The 19,542-nt window shown below is 58.0% G+C and overlaps 1 protein-coding gene across 3 annotated transcripts in view; it reads right to left on the bottom strand.

Annotated features, from left to right (window-relative positions):
- Positions 1-19,078, bottom strand: part of KCNAB1 (potassium voltage-gated channel subfamily A regulatory beta subunit 1) — a 46,649-nt gene extending 27,571 nt beyond the window's left edge. Inside the window, exon 1 of one of the 3 annotated variants that reach the window (XM_067002613.1) lies at positions 18,792-19,078. In XM_067002613.1, coding sequence (XP_066858714.1) covers positions 18,792-19,063 — 272 coding nt within the window. In that variant the 5' untranslated portion in view covers positions 19,064-19,078. Of the gene's footprint in view, positions 1-4,481; positions 4,972-15,567; positions 16,027-18,791 lie in introns of those variants that run through there. The other 2 variants (XM_013193031.3, XM_048059400.2) reach the window with 2 other exon arrangements.
- Positions 19,079-19,542: the final 464 nt, after the last annotated feature.

Consider the following 19,542-nt stretch of genomic DNA (forward strand, 5'->3'; position numbering starts at 1 on the left):
GTAGCAGCATAAATCAGCTCAGATTTTGTTTACTCAGCCGGCTGCCTTTTCCCGGTCTTTGAGCTATTCCCCCCTCCTTTGTAGCCATTAAAAGCTGCAGTCCTGAGGGCAAATGTGTGGTGAACTTAGGGGTAAACCCTTTCTGTTCACCGGAGTGGCCTTGACTGACAGCAATAAAGCGAAGAGCAGTCTATGAACCATAAAAACAAACCTGATTTGAAGAGAACTACTGAAATAATATGTAATTTTCTATCAGAATAATTGGGCTATTTCACGCCAGTGCTTAAAGCCGCTCGTAATTGCAGCAAAAACAATGAACTACGAAATACACGAGGTAGTCACTGTGGCAAATAATTGCAGTTGAAGCAGGGAAAAGGGAGACTGGAGTCCTGAAGGCCTGCGAGGATGCCCTGCTCTCACCTCCGCCCCTCCAGGAGCACCGCGGTCCCACCGTGTGTCCCCAGCCCGCCTGCTGGCCCTACAGGCCGGGGGCTCGTCCCAGCCCGACACCTTTGAGGTTTGCTTCAGCCCAGCTGAGCCCCCACTTGTGCACTCCACGCACGCTGCCCGGCACCTGCACACAAAGCTGCGCCTCCTCCGTGCAGTTCTAGCATTAATAACGCAATGCTTCTACACGAGAAATCCAGACTGGAACAAAAGCAGCGCAATCGTCGCTTGTAGCCCTCAGGTCCCCCGGTGCATGTCTGAAGGAGCGGAAGGAACTGCTCGGGGGAACGGGTGCGGGGGGACGATGCCCCAGAGCGGCGCTGCCCGCTCGGGTGGGGGCCCAGCCCGCGGGGCCTGGGGGGTAACTCTGGGAGGGAGTTTTTAATCATATTCTCTAGTGGATATGGGTTTGGATTAGAGGGTCGGATATCTCGGTCCCGTTTTGTGCCCCTCGCTGCAGGTGGGCGGTGGGCAGAGCGCAGGGCGGCCTGCGCGGGGAGGGCAGCGCGGCGCCCACCTCACCCCCCGTGGCCCACGGCCGCCCACCGCCGCACGAAGCGCATTAGCAGCTCCTTAATAAAGCGCTCCGACAAGAGCCCACGATCACAGGCACGCAGCTTCAAATTGCAGAGGAATTTTCAGCTGGCGGAACGCAATTATCTCCGCTGGAATTCGGCCAGGGCACTGCCTCGGTGCCGCGCGGGTGCAGGAGGGTCCCACAGCACCCCCTCATCCCCAGCACCAGCAGCCCCATTTCACCGCTCCCTGTGCACGGGGTCGTGCCTGGGGAAGGGCCCGTGGAGTCCCCGGGTCCCGCTCCTCTCCCTCTCGCCTCCTGCCTCCTTCTGTGCCGGTTCGCGGGCTCGCAGGACGGAGCTCGCAGGACGGAGCTCTGCAGCCTGGAAAGCAGCAGCACTCAGGCAAGGAGCCAGGAAAAGAAAGCACGGAAGGGAAAGATGCTCGGGCCACCCTGCAGGGCTGCCTGTAAGCACATCTGGCTTCAAGACCGGCCCGTGACCCGGGAGGGCAGGAGGGACCTGAGCACGCAGCACATCTTCCAGCCCGGCACGTGTGTGCTCTGCCCTTCCCCAGCCTGTGCCAGTGGCTCAGAGCCAGCCACGGGGCAAATGTGCACTGGGAAATCCACCTGCCTGCGTTTGTAATTAAAAAGGGTTTTGTTTCAGCCCCCACGCGAGTGCTGCCCTGCACAGGGCTGACGGCAGCCCACCAGGCACGGCACTCTCTGCGGTGCTCGTGGTGTGTGCCGGGATCGGGGCTGGGGCACAGCCTCACGGACAGCTTGGGCTGGGCTGGGCGGTACATTTAGGAGAAAAAGAGGCAAATGAGGAGGGAGGAGAACCCAGTCGGTGACCTCCAAGCGATGCTGAACCCTCAGCCTGCCCCCCCTCCTCCCGTGCCGTGCATCCGAAGGATGCGGTCTGCCCTTTGTTCCCAGGGACAATGCAGCAGGCTGCGACTCTCCGAGCCGCATGCCGCAGCTACACCGTGCTCGAGGCAAGGCTCGAGGCGATCCCCAGTGGCCTCCCCGAGCACCTGGGCAGGATGCAGCCCCCGGGCACCCTCCCGCACGTAGCAGAAGCGTGTCACTGGCGGTGACGCAGCCTCCATCCAGCAGAGGTGGCACCCGGGGAAGCCCGGGCTGACTGATGGCCAGCACACGTGGCAGCCCCGCAGCACGGCCGCACGTGGGCTCGTTTGCACGTGGGCTTGTCCGCACGCAGTGGCTCGATTCCCGCAGCCACACACCGTTTGCTTTCCACCGCCTCGATGCCCAGTTGATGCCACAATCTGCTATGAAGGAAATGAAACGAGACGGAGCAAAGTAAATACAGAGGCTGGCTCACACTCGCGGGAACACACCTGAATCCCAATATTTGCAGATATTCCCAAAAGAACGCATTTATTCCAGTAAGCTGTGTATTTTGCATGCCAATTTGCTCTCTCATCTGGAGCAAAGCCAGAAACGAGCCGTTTGACAAAAAGCCGGCTCTGCCACCCCCACCGCCCCGTCACTCACACTGCCACCACCTCCCTCCACATCCCCCCGGTGGGGCAGGATCGCTCTCCCCACCACCTGCCGTCCCCGTCCCCGTCCGGGCTGGCACCATGCCCCGCGGCGATGCCCCGCGGCCCGTCCGGCCGCAGCACCCCCATCTTCTGCGCAGGGTCTCACAGGGGGGAGGGAGCAGGTTTATCTATTTTTAGCACGGAGCGAGAGGCATTTTAACTAGCATGTAATTTTAGGTGGCACACATTGTAAAGCTTGTCAGCAGTGACATAATGCAAGCAGAAAACGCACTGGGAAAGACTTCAGCTTGAAAAAAGGGAGCTGAGGACCTCACAGCATTGCTGTTGCAGCCACTGGGAAAAGCCTTTGGCTTCTCCAGGCACCGAATTTCCCTCGGATTGAGGAACCGGAGAGGAACACAAAAGATCAGCCCCGGCACTGTCGCAAGGCGCCTTCCCCAGCCAAAGGTTATCTCGATCCAGCAGCACCACAGCTGAGCCGGGAGGTTTACTCAGCTCTTTCTCCAATTTCCCCTGCCCTGCTTCTCTTGGGGGAGAAATCTTCTCTAGATATGGAGAGATTTAGGAGCAGAACCAGGGATTAGTCATAAAGATAAAACATCAGCCTTGTCACAAACGCGATGCTATTCCTGATGCAATCCCCCAGGTCTCACGCAGCCGGAGCCGGGGGAGCTGTCAGAGCCGTGCCGAACGCCAGCTGGAGAATTTAGTCTCTGCTATTGAAATCTTATCTAGGAATAAGCCAGGGATGATTTACAGAGGCCCAACTTTGCGAGGCTGCAGGGGTGGCTGTGTCCTGCAGGCAGCAGAGAACTGCAGGCACCCCTTGTGCCGGTAATTGGGGGAGCCCTGGGGAAACGAGCAGAGAGAACTGCTGCCAATTAGCACGCAGCGCCCGTAAGCCTAACGAGCAGGAGCTGTGCTTCGGTAACAGATTACAGCTCTGAATGTGCTCTGGGCTCCAAGACACGGCAGGTTTCGCCTGCCATGCCGATCGCTTCTGCTGCGGTGCAGGAGCTGGGGGGGGGGGGGCACGGCCCCCGTGGAAAGTTGCCGAAGGACAGCACCAGTGCTCAAAGCATCCCACCCGCTCTGCCTTCTGCCTGCGCCTCTCCCGCAGGGTTAATATGGCAATTTTTGTAACGGCCACGCTGCCTACCCCGAGCCCTGCGCGAGCTGCACGCGCAGCCGGACTTGGTGCACCCGTGCTAAGCGCCAGCCCGCAGCAGCGCCCAGCGCCACACCGCCTGCCCAGCACGGCCACGGCAGCACCGGCCGCAGCCCCTGCGTGGGTGGGGGTCCCGGGGCAGGCACGGGTCGGACACCGCCCCGGCCCCACCGCCGGCCAGCGGCTGACCAGAGGGACCTCCGGAGCAGGAGAAAGCCGCTGACAGCGTGAGCCTCCTGATCTCAGCCGAAGGTGTGGCAGAGCCGCCAGCTCCCCGCACGGAGCGTTTCAGGCTGAAGTAGCAGCCCTTTGTGGTCTGTCCTTCCCAAGCTCGGAGCGACAGAAACCAGCGCGATACATGAGGCGTTCCAGGGGAAGGCTGCCGGTTTTCCCCTGCATTTCACTGAAGCTGGCTCTCATCCCCTCCCTGCTATGTGCACCAGCCGAGAAGTCTGCACGATGCTCAGGACGGCGCGGTACCCAGGGCAGACGCCTCCCTCGCCCCACGCATGCTGCACCTGAACTTTTCCCGGCCAGCCTCAAACCCGCTCCGCTAATTGATCTTCCTGCTCGTTAACCCCAACGTGAGTTACGCGGGGCGCTCGGCGGAAACCATCTTAACGCCGGCGCTACGAATTCACGTGGATCGCCTGTAACCGACACGGGCCGGAGGGCTTCGTAGCGCAGCCCCCCCCCCCCAAAACAGCACCAGGGCCCCGGTGCTGCTGGGCGCCGCGGGGCTCCCCAGCTCCATCGCTGGCCGCGGAGGACCCGGGGGCACCCGGAGCCGGGGGGGGGGGGAGCCGCGGCCCCTCACCTGTATTTCATGCCAGTCTGCTTGGCGGTGGACTCCTTGAGCGAGATGTGGTGCTGGGGGGTGAAGGTGCCCAGGCTGCGGGCGATGATCGCCACCGTCCGGAATTTGGCCCGGGCCGCGCTCACCACGTTGGGGGCGGCGGCGCTCTGCTTGCCGCTGAGCCTCTCCTCCCCATTGCGGCCCTTCAGGCTGTGCTCCGTGCAGGCGATGGACACTTGCATCGCGCCCCGACGGAGCAGCCCCGGCACCCGGGGCCCCCCCCGGGGCCGAGCCGGGCCGAGGCGAGCGGGGCGCGGCGGGGGCTCGGCGCCGCTCCTCGGGCACTAGTCCGGGGCTCGGGGCGACATCGGGCCGCGACCCCGCGGCCGGCCGCCGGCCGCCCTGCCCGGCTCGGCTCTGCCCTGCCCGGCACGGCTCTGCCGCAGGCTCCGCACCTCTGCGGGGGTCCCGGTGCCCCCCCCCCCGGCCGGGCTGCCCCCGCCGGGCGCTGCGAGCGGCTGCGGGCGGCTCCCGGCGGCAGCGCGAGGGGCGGCGTGACGCGGAGGGCGGGGAGGGGAAGGCGAAGAAACGAGGGGGAGGGCGGCAGGAGGCGTGCCGAGCCGGGCTGAGCCCCCCCAAGCACCGCGTTGCCCCCCCCGTGCCCACCCCCGGGGGTTCCCGCCTCAGCCCGGGGCCGGGACCCCCCCCCCCCCCCCCCCCAACACCTCACGGCCCAGAGGTGCTCGAGGGAGGGAAATGTGGGAGCGCTGTAGAAGAGCAAGGGAATCGCTTCCCGGTGTTTTCCAATAGGTGATCGATAGTGGATCGTGCAGCAGAGCCGCAGCCCCCCAGCCGTGAGCAGAGGCCCCCCCGTGCCTGCCGTCGGGTGCACGCTGGGGGAGGTGGACCCCTCCCCGCGAGGCCTGAATCTGGGGGTGAACGCCTCAACGCCGAGGAATGGCTGACCGAACGAACAGACCGCTGCGAGTCGCCATCTCACACGCAAGACCTAGCTTCAGAACAGTTTCCACACACATCATCAATAGCTTAGTGTCACAGACCACAAATAAACACCGTTAAATGCCCCAGAGAGCGTGACACCGAGGGCCGCAAGGTCATCGCCACCTCTCCCCACGCCCCGTCACACCGAGGGGCTCCGAGGAGAGAAGCAACCGCTCCCGGTGAGACTGCTCTCGGACCAAAGGGTGCTAAAATTGGAAGTGCCTCGTTCGGTGTAAGGCCGTCAGCCTCGGTTCAGAAACCCCTAACACCGACGCCCTCCCTTCCCCCGGGCAGCCCCACGCATCAGCCCTCAGCAGCACCAACTCCTCACGGCTGCCCCCAGCCACAGCCCCCCAAGTTTTGCACGCTAAATCGTTATGCAAACACGCCGAGAACCTAACTTAGAATATTAAAGCCTGACTCTAACCCATTCTCGTGCACAGGGACGGCTGCGAGGTGCCGAGGGGCCCGGTGGACACCAGCTGCGGGGAGCAGACCCGGGCGCCAGCCGCAGGCAGCATAAAGGGTTGCATAAAGCCACACCTCTGCGTGCTGAACCGAGCCGGGTCACAAATAACGATGCCATCTCAGCCGTTTTAAGCTCTTTAACTGAAATCCTTCACTGTCAAGAGAAGGCAGCGACGTAGCACAGCAGTGAGCGCAGCCCCAGCCAGCACCAATGTCACACCAGCCCCTCGGCAAAGTTTCTTTGCTTGTAGTCTTCCTCTTCAGCAATACGTGGAGTTATTTTCAGTTTAGCTGTATTTTATTTAAATTGTGGCTGTATAGATACAGATATCATATACTGGGGGGAAGAGCAACTCCTTATTCACATGATTACTCCGTGCTGCAGGAATTGAATTTATATTTCAAAATACCGACAAAAAAAAAATGTATAAGCTTAACAACACAGCAGCAAGAGGACTATGGCCATCACACCACCCCCATGTGTCCCAGGCCATTGCTGCTAGGGGCAGCTCCAGTTCTTTGCTCCTGATGCCGCAGCAATGCTGGGCACAATTATAAGCTGAGGGCTATCTGTGCTCCCTACGGCGGTGCGAATATCGGCATTGTGATGACACTGCACAGCTACATGCAGCTTTAATTGCACAGCCTGAGCTGTTTCCCCGCTCCCTCCAAAGCTGCCTTTCCCCTCCGGTTCCACTCGGACAGCATCTCTCTGCGCTGCGCTGCGGGACATCGGCTGGGCAGCTCCAGAGGAGCTGTGGAGAATTATTCAGCTACAAGAGTGTTTTTTCTGCACGAGAGCAAAGCCTGCGCGCAGCCTAGCTGTTAGCGTCGAGCGCACCGCAGCCCTCAAGTCCCAGGCACTGCATCGCGCTGCGACCATCGCTGCTGCTGCGTCTGCAGCTTTCGTCTGCTCTGTACAGGAAAAAGGGAGCTGGCGAGCGCGGCTGCCCCGCTGCACCTCTCACCGCCTATAACTGTGATATTCCCTGGCTGCACGCTGGATACAGGACCTGGGGAGAAGAAAGCAGAAAGCAGCAGAAAAGAGCAGAGGATGGTGGAGAACGAAGCCCTGGGCGCATCACTGGGTCCCGGGGACAGCACCATGCGTTCAGGGCAGGGTCATGGCTGGCAAAACACAGCCAGACAGGGAAAGCAGCCGCCGGCAGGCACGCTGATGATATGATTTTGGCGCTCATAATATAGCTTTAACCACGTTGGACAGTTTGACAGGTGCTCAGCGGGACTTTGCATGCCGTACAGCTGGATCACATTAACCTCAGAAAGCTTCATGGAAGGTCAAAAAATTCCCCCAGCACTGCACTTATGGCATGATCCTTCCACAAAGTGCAGCCGTGGGACTTGCAGAGCTCTGCCCACGGAGCCTGCCCACCCAAAAAATGCCCTTCTCTGTGTCAGCGGCCAGCCCTGGCCTCGCTGCAACACCCGGCTCTGCCCACAGCTGCCCCAGGCCCACAGCTGGTGTTTTGGGTGGCTGCTGCCAGCATCGGCCTTTGCGGGAACTGTCTTCATGCATCACCCGAAATCCTTGACCACCTGGTTTCCACAGGACAACGTGCCTTAGCACAGCAGGACGCGCTCAGTGAAATTTCGTGTTACCTCCCGGCACAAGTTTCACCAGGCCGTGGGGAGCTCTGGCTACGAACACAGTCCGTGTTCATCTCTCAGCCATTCCTCTCCATCTCAAAGCTGCTTGAGGCCAGGTTTCCCGCTGGGCTAATTACTTCTGATGGCAGCAGTTCCGTTACATCTCCCTAAATTGGTCTGATACGTACACGGGCGAGATAACGAGCGCGCATGGTGAGCGGAGCCACCCAGGAAAGCGGGGAAAAGCCCCGGAGCTGGAGCTGGGGGCTCGATAAGGAAATGAGCTGCAGGACAAAAACACGGGGCTTATCTCAGTTTCCTAATGGAAAACTTAAATTTGCATTCGTAATTGCACTCGAGGAAAACTCATCCAAATTCCCATTAAATGTTTTCAGTTAAAAACCATCTTTGCAGCAGATTTTCGGCACTCAGCCCTGGCAGCAGGGCAGCGCAGGTGCCCTGTGCTCCACCGGTGCCACGGGCAGCAGGTGGGGACAGCACCGAGCGTTTCTGCTGGCCTCTGTGAGCCGCTGGCGCGGGCAGCACACGTGCTGCATTACCCCCTGCACAGAAGTACTGCAGCATCGCCCCAGCCCCGGGGACTTTGTGTTACAGGTTCTTCAGGGTGGGAAGAAAAGATAAACAAATCAAACCCGGCATGAAAATACAGTAGTTTGGGTTAATTCTAATCAGAGCTGAGCAGGATGCCAGCGGGATGCCACAGCTGCATGAGTCTGTCCTACAGAAACTGGTTTTTAAAAATAAGTAGCACTGAAGGGGAGAATGTGCCCAGTCCCAACAATTCCCCAAAGCTGGTTGCAGCTCCCAGCCGGGGAAGGCAGCAGCAGGCCACCGAGGGATGCCGACAGCTCGGCCCCTGCTCCCGTGGCCGCAGCAATTCCCCGAGCTGAGCCCCGCTGTCGGGAAGCCCGGTGGGGTGGTGGTTGGCACGAGAGCCCAGCGGCACTCCGAACCCGCTGCTGAACAACGTCCTTGGCAAAAGAAACACGAAAAAGAACAAAAATATAATTTCTGCGTTTTCTCCTTGCACAATGGAATTTATTTTAAAGGCATCTTGTTCAAAACTACAGCTGGGAAAGACACCCCTAGCACACAATTATACAAAGAGTCCCTTTATGAGGGTTTGTAGGATTTGGGGGACATCAGATAAACCACCACCTACCGCCAGCTGAGTGGGCTGGCACTGCTCTGAGGCACCGAGCCTCCCGTGCGCCCACGAGGGCACAGCCTCTGTAGCCCCACAGCCTTCACAAAAGGGTGCTCGATTCGGGCGCCCAGCTCAATTACCCGGTCACTTTCCTGCAGATGGCAAGCATCCCCAGCCGTGTCCTCGGCCCTAGGCACTGCGCTGCTCCCTGCTTCAGTACAGGAAAGTCAACCTTCCCATTTTATCTGCTTGAGTTTTCAGGTGACCGAAAGCCGTTGCCATCCAAGATGGGGCCTGGCAACGAGCGTTATTTTAACGCGTCCGATTAAAGCACTCAGAGCTGTACAAAGCCCGCTCTGCCTCTTTCAGGTACTGAGCTATGCCAGAACCTTTTTTCTGTCTGATTATCTGAAATGCTGGATGGACTTCAGGCCGTATTTCAAGCCCGATCTGGCTCCCCTGGAGCGCATCAGTAAAAAGTGCTGACTCCAGCCTCTGCGCCACGCAAAAGGGATTTTTGCTTTTGTCCCCGGGCCGTGCGGCTGCTCAGAGCCCTGGGACCTGGTTCCCGAGCAGCACGTTCGCAGAGCTGGCGGGCAGGGCAGGGCGGTCGGTGCTGGGTGCCGGGGCTGCTCCCGTCCGTGCCTGGCTGCTGGCCACTGCGGGGTGAAACAGCCCAGGAAGAGCCAGGGAGGCGCAGGAGGCTGGCAGCGTGTGGCAAACCCGCGCTTCCCCCTCTTGCCGTACACCAGACCACGCACACAGAAAACGCAGATTTCCCCTCGGTTCCTCGCGTAGCGTGATTAATGTATTTATTCCAAATAAAGCTCAGCCCAGTGTGTTGTTCAACTTGCCTGCGCTTATTGAATGCTACATTTCGGGCAATTACGTACATTATTCTGCTATCCATATGCGTCAAATGCCACCCCGGCATAATTTGTAACAGCTTAAAACTCCAAATCAACTTATATAAAGAAATATGTTGCTAAGGTCTGAGTCTTCGGAGCTGAATAATAAACAGCTCCGCTCTGTCCTTCCCGGGATGCACCGCAGCAGATGGATGACTAATTATTGCCAATAACTTCTGATCTGAGACGCGCTGGCAGGGGCTCAGAACAGGGGCGAGCCGTGCGAGACGCGGCAGCTCCCGAACTTTGTTCCAACCACGAGCCCCACGGCAAACGTCCTCTTTGCCATGGGAAACCCACGGGAAACGCCACGGGAACCTTGCCTTTCACTCCGGCTGCCCAAGGGCCCATGCTCTGCCTTTTAACTGCTGCAAGCCACGCTGCTCCACCATTTCTCTCTTTTGTCCCTTTCCTTTTCTATTTTTTTCCCCTCTCAACAGTTATCACCTCAGCTGCAGCTACCCTGAGATTTATTCAGGTCCATTTTCCCAACGTGCCTGGGCAGCTGCTGGTTTCAGAGCTGTCTCCGGAGCATTTGGACACGCTCCCCGAGGACTTCACAACCTCCCCGCGAAAGGCAGCGTCTGCACTGCTGGAATTACACAGACGCCGCAGCGTCGCCTTCTCGAGTCTTTCTGAAACGGGGATGAAGCCAAGCTGCGATGAAACCGAGCACTGAAAATTAAAAAAAAAAAAAAGAAAGAAAGAAAAAAAAAAAAAGCTTATCAGCCGGCAGCAGGCCTGCAGCAGGCACTGGAGCTGCAGGAGAGAACAAAGTCGCCTTTCAAGTCGGCCTCCCCCAGCTCCAGCAGGAGGGCGCAGCCCGCAGCCCGCTGCTTGCGGTGCCACCCGCGCGGCCGCCACCTCCCCATGGGCGAGAAACACGGGGCAAACAGGTGCATTTCGGTCGGTTGTTCTTCAGGTTGTTAAATAAAAAAAGCAACTCCTGACCCAAGGACCGGTGCAAAGCATCACCTGTTCGGCTCCCGTTCAGTGCTGGAGGGGAGAGGGACTTTGAAAGAGCAGCTGCCGTTGCCTTGCATTATTTCCTTAAATGAAGCCAAGCAAAACGGCTGCTATTGCATCAGCGCTGCATTTGTACGAGGACCGTAATCGATTTTTATTCCACCTGGACCGCAGCCACCTGTGAGGACAAACTGGGAGCCCGTGTTACGGGGCGCGCTCCATCGCTGGCGGCACAAAGCCCCGCTCCCGGCCTGCCGGCGGCTGCTGCACCAATGCTCTCTTCCAAGCCTTGGCACAGCCCTGGGGACGATCGTTTCCAAAAGGATAACGCCTGGAGCGGACCAGCGATGCCGACAGCCGGCAGAGGAGGGGGGGTAGCTGCCTTTTCCCGACCGCGTGCTGCGGGTGGGGGCAGCACCAGCCCACAGCACAGCACCCGGAGCTGTGTGGGCACGGACAGGGGTGCACCAGGACACAGAGATGCGCAGGGCACGGCAGCAAGGGCACAACCTGCTGCTCGGCGCCAGCAGGAGCGGGGTCTCCGCAGGCAGGGGAAGGCCGGCAGCGATTTCCCGTTAGGGTTACGGACAGGGAAGACAAAATCTGCATCGTTGCCCACGCCAGCCAAGCGGCTGTGGCGCCGGGAGCCCTCCCCAGAGGCGTGGGTGGCCGTGGCAGTACGGCGGGGCGGCGCTGAGCTTCCACGCAGCCTTGGCACTGGTGTGGGAACAGCTGTGCACACTGGGCTGAGCTCAGAGGGCTTTGGAGCAGAGCACGGCTGGGGGAAACGTGTGTGCAGGTGTGGGTGTGCATGCACGTGGGCACGGGCACGTGCGCACACACGTCCACTGCCGGCACCGACGCGCTCCGACGGCCGGCACCGTGCACGGCTGAAGGGCTCCTCCTGCTGCAAAGCCCCCCTCGGCCGCACAGTGAGCCCCCTGTGCCGGGGTGAACCCCCCTTTTCTTGCTTTAGGGAGGCAGGACCCCGCTGCAGCTGCCAAACACATCCGTGGGTGGCCTGCCCGCAGCCTCACCCGCACGCAGCTGCTGCTTTCACCGCTGTCCTGCCCCGTTAGTTCAAGCACGGGCAGGAGCTGCGTAAAGATAACGGGAGCAGTAAGCAGCAAGGGGAAACAGATCGTCTGGAAACAGGCACGGGAGTATCTGCAGTCACCATTGGACAGAGAGCAGGCAGGGAAGCTTGAACAGATTTTAAAAGACAAAAAAAAAAAAACGCTGCTGAAAAATTACAGCTGGTGAACAAAGGGCACAGTTGGGTGCGGCTCTTGCGGTCAGCGGGCACAGGAGTTGGGAAGCTCTGAACGGGGTAAGCTATATCCCCATAAATGTGATGCAGCTGCGCTCTGGAATGAGCAGATTAGGTCCAGATTACAGCGCAGGATTACAGGACCACGTTAAGTGCTCTCGCGTATTTTGCCATCTAGCGATTAAACGTTTTAAAGATCATTGCCTGAAATGAGCCTGCCCAACGGAGCCCGGAAGAGCGGCTAATGAAAATTGCTCTGAACACATTCGTGCTTTTGGCACCCAGAACACGACAATGAGATCCCCAATTTAATTACAAGACGCAAGGAGAGCTCTCCCTGTGTTTTACACCTGCTGTCCAGAAATTTCATTTGCATCCCCCTGGTACCCACATTACGGGAGACAGCACTTGGCTTACTGCAGCCTGCTCCCGATTTCAAGCACATCTGCTGTAATCCCTGCCTGTCGTCTTTTCCCTGAGCCCAAAGCCTGTCTAATCGCCCCGCGCGGGGACGGCTCCGCCACGCAGAGCCCTCTGCTCGCCGCTTACCGGGTCCCTTTGCAATGGGAAGGCCAGCACAGGGTGCTGGACATGAAACGTCAGCTCCCATAAAATTATTAAAACCAGTGCTCTGCTGTTACGCATGTCACGTATTTAAAACGGTGTTTGCCTTTGTGTCTGCCACCGAGCTGACATTTCCAAAGACCTTTCATGAATAAACCCACGCTCTGCTTCCCGAGGAGCCGGAGCGGTTCGGAGGCGCTGCAGGTAGGCACAGCCCGTGTGATTTTTTCCCCATTAAACGTTCCCGTCTGCGGACTCACAGCTGAGACGTGGCCGCGTCCTCCCACCGCTCAGCACCCGACAGCCGCAGGCGGCCGGGCTCAGTCTCGGTTTCCCGATCCCTTCCCCCGGGGGCTGCGGACACCCCCACAGCCACGGCAACTCTCCCGCAGTCCCGCTGCCATCACAAAAACCGCCTTGTTATTCCCACTTTTTATTTCTTCTCTCAAACAGATCAAAACCACCCTTTAGACTGCTCGATGAAGCAAAACGCCGCCTATACACAAGCCGTTTCCTTCAGGAAGCTGAAGCGAGGGACTGCAGGGCTAACCAAAAGTTAAGGCTAAAAGTTAAAGCACGTTCTTGAGGGCATGGTCCAAACACCTCCCGAACGCTGGCAGGCCTGGGGCACCACCGGCCTCCCTAGGAGACCCGCTCCAGTGTCCGAGCACCCTCACGGTAACTAATTTTTCCCTGATGCCCAGCCTGAACGTAGGGCGTGGGACTCCCGTGGGCTCCCAGTGCAGGACGCGGGGGTGTGCTGGGATGCGGGGGTCCGGAGGATCCTATCGGGCAGCTGCCCGAGTGCTGCTTTCTCTACCACGGCGCCGCAGGAGGCTCAGGAGTTGTGCGGCCACAGGTCGCCGCCCGGGGGGGGGACGGACCCAGCCCACGCGGCTCAGCCTGCGAAGGCTCGCAGCCCAGCACAGGGCGCGTGGAGGAAAGCAGCGCAACGAGCACCCTGGTGGATAACAAAGCACCAAATTGGCTTTGCAAATTGTGTTTCATCTGAGAGAAATACTGTTGTCATCAGAAACAAAACAAGCCAACGCACTGCTGCACTTCCAGTTATTCAATAACAGGCCGAGCTAAGCTGTGTTTGCTAAAGCAATGAAAGAGAAAAGAGCTAATCACCCTATAAATAAAGCAGCTTAGGAGTATTTAGTGTTTCTTTTTAACACTTCCTTACTTTTCACACATAATTAAATAGCTCTTCATAAATATATATATTTATTTAATTTTTCACAGAGTCACAGAATCGTCTAGGTTGGCAGAGACCTCCAAGATCACCCAGTCCAACCTGTGACCTCACACTAACAAGTCCTCCACTAAACCATATCGCTGAGCTCTACATCTAAACGTCTCTTAAAGACCTCCAGGGATGGGGACTCAACCACTTCCCTGGGCAGCCCATTCCAACGCCTAACAACCCTTTCAGTAAAGAAGTAAGTTCTTCCTAATATCCTAATATATCCTAGTCCTATATTATATAATATATCCTATTCCTAATATTTTATTGTGCTGTCTTTAGACTAGACCTGTGGATATTGGAAGAAAGGTCCGGGAGGCAACCAAGCCGCACTGGGGAAGAAAAGCATTCACACTCACAATAAGCCTGGGAGAGCCTTGTCCGTCTAAAGTTAGAAGAACAAAAATCTACAGAAAATAGGAGTCAGGAGTACCAAATAATGGGGACTACTGGGAAATCCCCACACTGTATGTCAGAGGTGCTCTGCACAGCCCACGGCCCCGCAGAAGTCTTCCTTCTCCGGGGCGTGATGTGTGTGAGCTGCAATATTTCATAGCTGCCTCCGTCAGCTCTGAGGAATGCGCGTACTTAAAAGGATGGATCCGCTCGAATCCATCAGCTTCAAGGGGAATTAAACGCACGCTTTATTTCATCACGCTGAAGGCTCTGATGGATGGAGACCACTGCACTCCACAAGCCAAGCAGCCCAGGCAGGCACACGAGGACCATCCGCAGGTGGTGACAGACGGAGCCAGAGCTGGAGCTGGGTAGTTTGTAGGGCCACACTCCTGGGGGCAGCTGGGGGCACCAACTCCCGCTGCCTTACGGCGCACGGTGTGGCTACGGCACTACCTGAACTCGTCAGCAAGGGAGCTGTAGGTGCTAGACCCCGTCTGGCACGGCCCAGCCCCATGCAAAGAGCCGAAGGAGCAGAGGAACAACAGGCAAAGGCAGACGGGAATTGCCCTGTGTGCGCTGACAGCAAGCGTTTTGAGCACAGCTGCCAGAGGGGACTCAGCTCATCAGAAGGGGAGCAAAAGAGTTTCTCACTCGGAGGGAGGCAAGCTCCCAGATCGGAAAAAAAGAAGGCTGATCAGTGTATGTGAGGCTCTCGCTCAGGGACGGGATCCCTGCTCTCCAACCCGTGTGACACCAGGACCGCTTCTACTACAGCTGTGCTCAGAGCATGGCAGCCCTCGGGTGCTGCTTCCCAGCCCTCAGAGGGGTCACCCCGCTGAAATGGAGCTTTTGAAACAAAGCAGAGGGACAAACGATGGACTAAGCACGCCGAGGTCTTCTTCACCTGCTGTCCTTCAGCCCGTGCTCTGCGCCAGCTGCGGTGCATGGACGAGGTCCGTGCCCTGCTCGTGTGCTCCAGCATGCCCGCCACGCACCTTGCCACCCAGACACAGCCTCTGGCTCTCGTGCCCCAGTGCCTGTGCCCCAGTTTTATGGCAGAGCACGGACACCCTGCTGCAATGCCACCGCAGGCTGCTGGCTCCGTACCTGCTCCTCAGCCGTGAGCCGGCTGCTGGCACAAATAAATGAGCTTTCATTAGAGCGTCAGAGCAAGCAAGTAGTTCTACCCGAATCTAAAAGGGTCAGTTTAATAGCTGGGCACAAACAACTAATATTGGAGGACACTAACCAAATCCAAAGTTTGGGGAGAAGAAGTCCTGTGCATTTACCATTGCCCGAGGCCGTGCTGATTTCTTGCGGTGCTCAGCTAGCCGAGAGAAGAGAAGCCGCTAAAGCAGCCAGCATCTCTGGGTTTCAGCAGTCCGCCCGGCGGTGCACACAGGCTCCAGGACACAGCCTTGCCATTGCCAGACGTCTGCCAGGGAGAGCATCCTGCAGTTTTGGCAGATCCCCACCGCGCAGACACCCGCGGCACCCCCCAGTACCTGTACTTCATCCCCGTCTCCGCGCGGACGGTCTCTTGCAGGGACAGCCCATGCACGTGCAGGAACTTCTCCAGCTGCTTCAGCTCCGCGGCTCCGCTCGCCTTCCCTGCCCAGACGGACACCGGGGGGCAGATTCTGGGCACCACGCTTGGCTTTTTGCCTTTCAGAAGCGCCTCGCTCGGTTTCTGCAAACTCGGCTTGTGCGGGGGGATGTCGGCGCAGGCGGGCTTGTACAAATGCATGGTCCTGGGGGAGCCGCCAGCAGCCTGGCCCCTGGCCCCGCAGCCGCTGGGTGGGGGCTTCTCAGAGCCCCCTCTTTAAAACCCACTGCGCGGAGAGCCCGGTGCCATCGCACCATGGCCAGGGGACGATGGCATCAGCCCGGCCGTGGCACCCGGGAGGAGCACAGTGCTACGCAGCCGTGTTTTTGTCCCCGACGTTGCTCAAGGCATTGCAACGGGCTTGTTTTCGCTGGGGCCCAGATGGGCAATCGGTGCCCCCGGCTGAAGCCTATCATGGCCAAGTCCTCCGAGGGGCGCGGGCTGCCTGTGGGAATGGAGCGCCGACCTTGTTTCCCAGGTCTTATATTTAGATAATGAGAAATATTTGTTTGGGATTCCATCCAAGGCTAAAGAACATAAAAAGTAATATTCTCACAGGGTTTATTTAAGGCCTTGGGCTGGACGGGTGAACTCTGCAAGCACCTCTCATACAAGTCGTTAAAACTTTTTGTTTTCTTGTAATCTTGTAAACTTTCACAGCCCAGGTTAACTGGCCTGCAAACGTTACTGTTACCTGTCACAGCCCCAGGAGGATGCAAGTAACAAGCAAACAAAGGCTAAGGAGCAGCCGAAGCCCTGGCGGAAAAAACTAACCCAAGCAGACAAGGGAAACTCTTGAGAAGGGAAGGACCCATGGGCAGGCACGCAGGGGCAGGGGAGGAGAGGAGAGGAGCTCAGGCCCGGTGCCTGGCCTCGTGCCACCAGGTGGGCAGCGCCGTGCGGGGCTCCTGCTGCAGCCAGCCGAGCTCCTGGGGCTGCTGCTCTCTGCTGACACGGGACAAGCACAGGACAGGGGGCTTCAGGCTGCGGGCTGTTCCTCCAGGGACCGTGGGAGGCAGCTGAGAAACCTGAATTTGCACATCCCGCGCAGCAGTCTGCCCGTGATCCTGCGGGCACGCCGCACGTTTTAGGGAGGGGTGCTTGCCCCCTCCGAGCACCAGCAGCCAGGGGAGGCCCCGGGAGCTGCAGCACCCGTGGCTGGGGGGCTGCTCTTATTAAAACAAGAGCCGAATGGTAATGGAGATGCCTGTTTGCAGCCGTTCTGGGTCTCTGGCATGGAAAAAAAGGGGGTGAGAAAGGAGAAGGAAACACTTGTGTCCCCACTCACGCTCTCCGCCAAGCCCTCGCCCAGCAGCAGGTGTGGCATTGAGGTCGTGGAAACACCGCGGTCTGCTGACTTCCCCCTTCCCCTAGCTGTGGCTGATCCATCCTGCTACCAGAGCAAACAGAGAGCTTCTGGTTCCAGGGTCTGCGTGTCCGAGGGGAGATGGAGAAATGGTGCAAACCTCGGGGGCACCCAGAGCCCCCCAGTCAAGGTGATTCCAGCAGGGCCACAGCAACCAGCTCTGGCCAGGTCCAGCTACCAGGGAACAGACCAGGGTACGAGATGCACCATCAGGCAGATTTTCTGGGCTCTTATGGTTTAAAAACTCAACCCATTTTCTGATTCTCCTTTCAATCCCAAATACAACTGAAAAATAAGTTAAATAATCAAGTGATGGATATATCATGAACTCAACTAATCCGTAAAGCTTTCAAAGCAGATAAACAAGGACTGATCTCTAAAAACGAACATATTTTAAAAGATTATAATTCAATGTCACAGAGAGGAGTTTTGCATGGAAACGTGGATTACCCAGCTACCTGTTCCCTACAAGCGTGGCGCTGGGGTGCTGGGGCACCAGCAGAGGGCTGGTACCATCCCCAGCTCCTGCAACAGTCCCCTTCTATTTTACCTCCTGTCAGGTCCGGCTCTCTGCTTGCCTCTAAAGCAAGATGAACCAAAGGCAAAGAAATACTTCTGCAACTCCTCTGCAGTTTTTAGACATAAGTTTCACTGGTTTGGAGTTTCAGGGACTTGCACAGCTCAGTACCACGAGAACCTTGCTGTTCCCAGAAGCCATCCTGCGTGTCCATCACTTTGTGGTGCCGCTAAGCAGCGCAGGGCCGGGCAGGCACAGATAGTTTTGCATTTAACAGCCACTTTCCCCACCTCTCACTGTTTTCTATCAATTTTCTTTCAAGTTATCCCATTTCTAATTTTTATTCTGATGGCATTTTAATTAATTTCAACCCTAGCACAGCTGCAAGTCTCGGTTTGTGCCAGGCACCTCAAACACCCCCATTCCCCGAGATTCGGGAGGATTTTGCCTGACGTCCAGGCTGAAATCCCTGCTGCTGTGGGTGCCTTTGTGCAGAGCCGGGCTGAAGACCAGCCTCTGAAAGTAGGCTCCTCTCTCAGGGCGAGTTGAACAAACACCCCCCTTTCTCCAGTCACTAAAATCACTGCCGGCAGGTGCAACAGAGCTCATCCCTACGCTCCTGCTGCTTGGGACAGACGGGCTGAGACAACAGCATGCATCCGCCTGTATTTAGGTCCTATTTCATTAAGGGTCTTAGTCTGGGCAAGAGATTAGAGCCGCACATCTAATTTCCACTAATGCCGAGATCCCCTAACATTTTAAAGGAGCAAGATCAGACTCTGGAGGCCATCAAGATCGCTCCCGGGTCTGGGGTGAAAGGAAGGAACCAGCCAACACCTCCACGCGATCTTCTCATGTCACCCACACAGCCCTCACACACCACCTGAACCCAGGTCTGATGGGTCTGATTGCAGTCACTCGGAGAAAACGGCTGTGAGGAATGAGTCTGAATCGTCACAGGTGGGTTCGGCTGAGAAGTTTGGGAAGCCAAGAAACGAGTTTGCAAAATGTCCAGTTCTTTATCTCGCATTCATCATAATGCAGGGGAAAAAAAGCCCCCCAAACAACTGGAAATGTCAGAATCACAAAGACAAAAAGCTTCCTATTATTTTTGTGGGTTTTTTTTTGTATTGTTACTACTTACTACTACTACTACTACTACTACTACTACTACTACTACTACTACTACTATTTCGAGGAGCGCAAGCGCCTCCTGTGCCGAGAGCAGGCGGCCTCCTACCTGTGCGGCATGCCGGTGGTGTACGCGACGGTGTGCTCGTGCGAGAGCTCGCAGACGCGCAGGTACCAGCTCATCTCCAGCTCCCGCAGCAGCGCCAGCCTCCGCGCCCGCTGCTGCGCCGCAGCCGGCTTCAGCCGCGGGTCCTTGGCGCTGTCGGCGCCGCTCCGCGGGGCTCGGTCCCGGCTCCCCAGGGACAGCACCGACTGCTTCCTCAGCTTCAGCGCTTCCTCGGCGTTCTTGTTCCCCACGGTGCCCGTGCGTGCCGCCAGCATCCTCGTGGCTCGCCCCGGCGCGAGGGGAGCGCCGAGCCGCTGCCCTCAAATCATTTAAACTGATTTCCAGCACGCGCCTTCCTCCCGCTATAACCCTGTGCCGGCCACAAAGCCGTAATTAGATATGTGGCCGCAGAGCTTAACCCGAAAGAAGAGCCGCGACCTCTTCATGGAAACATCTGTACGGCGTCCTGCACGTCAGCAGGCTGAAACGCACACCGCGGCAGCCCCCGGTCTGCCAAAAGCAAGGGGGGGGCAGCTCTAAAAAACTACAAACGAGCTTGGGCAGGGACTGGGCGTGTAATCGGGACCTGCTCAAAACACGGCGTCCGGGCGGGCTGCAGGGAAAAGTGGGCTGGCTCGCTCAAGCTTTAAACGCCAGCGGGCTCCAGCCTACGTGAGGCCACGTGTGCTCGCCCCGTGGGCACGCAGACAGGCACGTGGGCAGGCCCAGCTCCGCGACGGATCCGGCCTCGGTG

This window comes from Anser cygnoides, chromosome 9 (genome assembly GCF_040182565.1).
Source record: "Anser cygnoides isolate HZ-2024a breed goose chromosome 9, Taihu_goose_T2T_genome, whole genome shotgun sequence".
Lineage (NCBI taxonomy): Eukaryota > Metazoa > Chordata > Aves > Anseriformes > Anatidae > Anser > Anser cygnoides.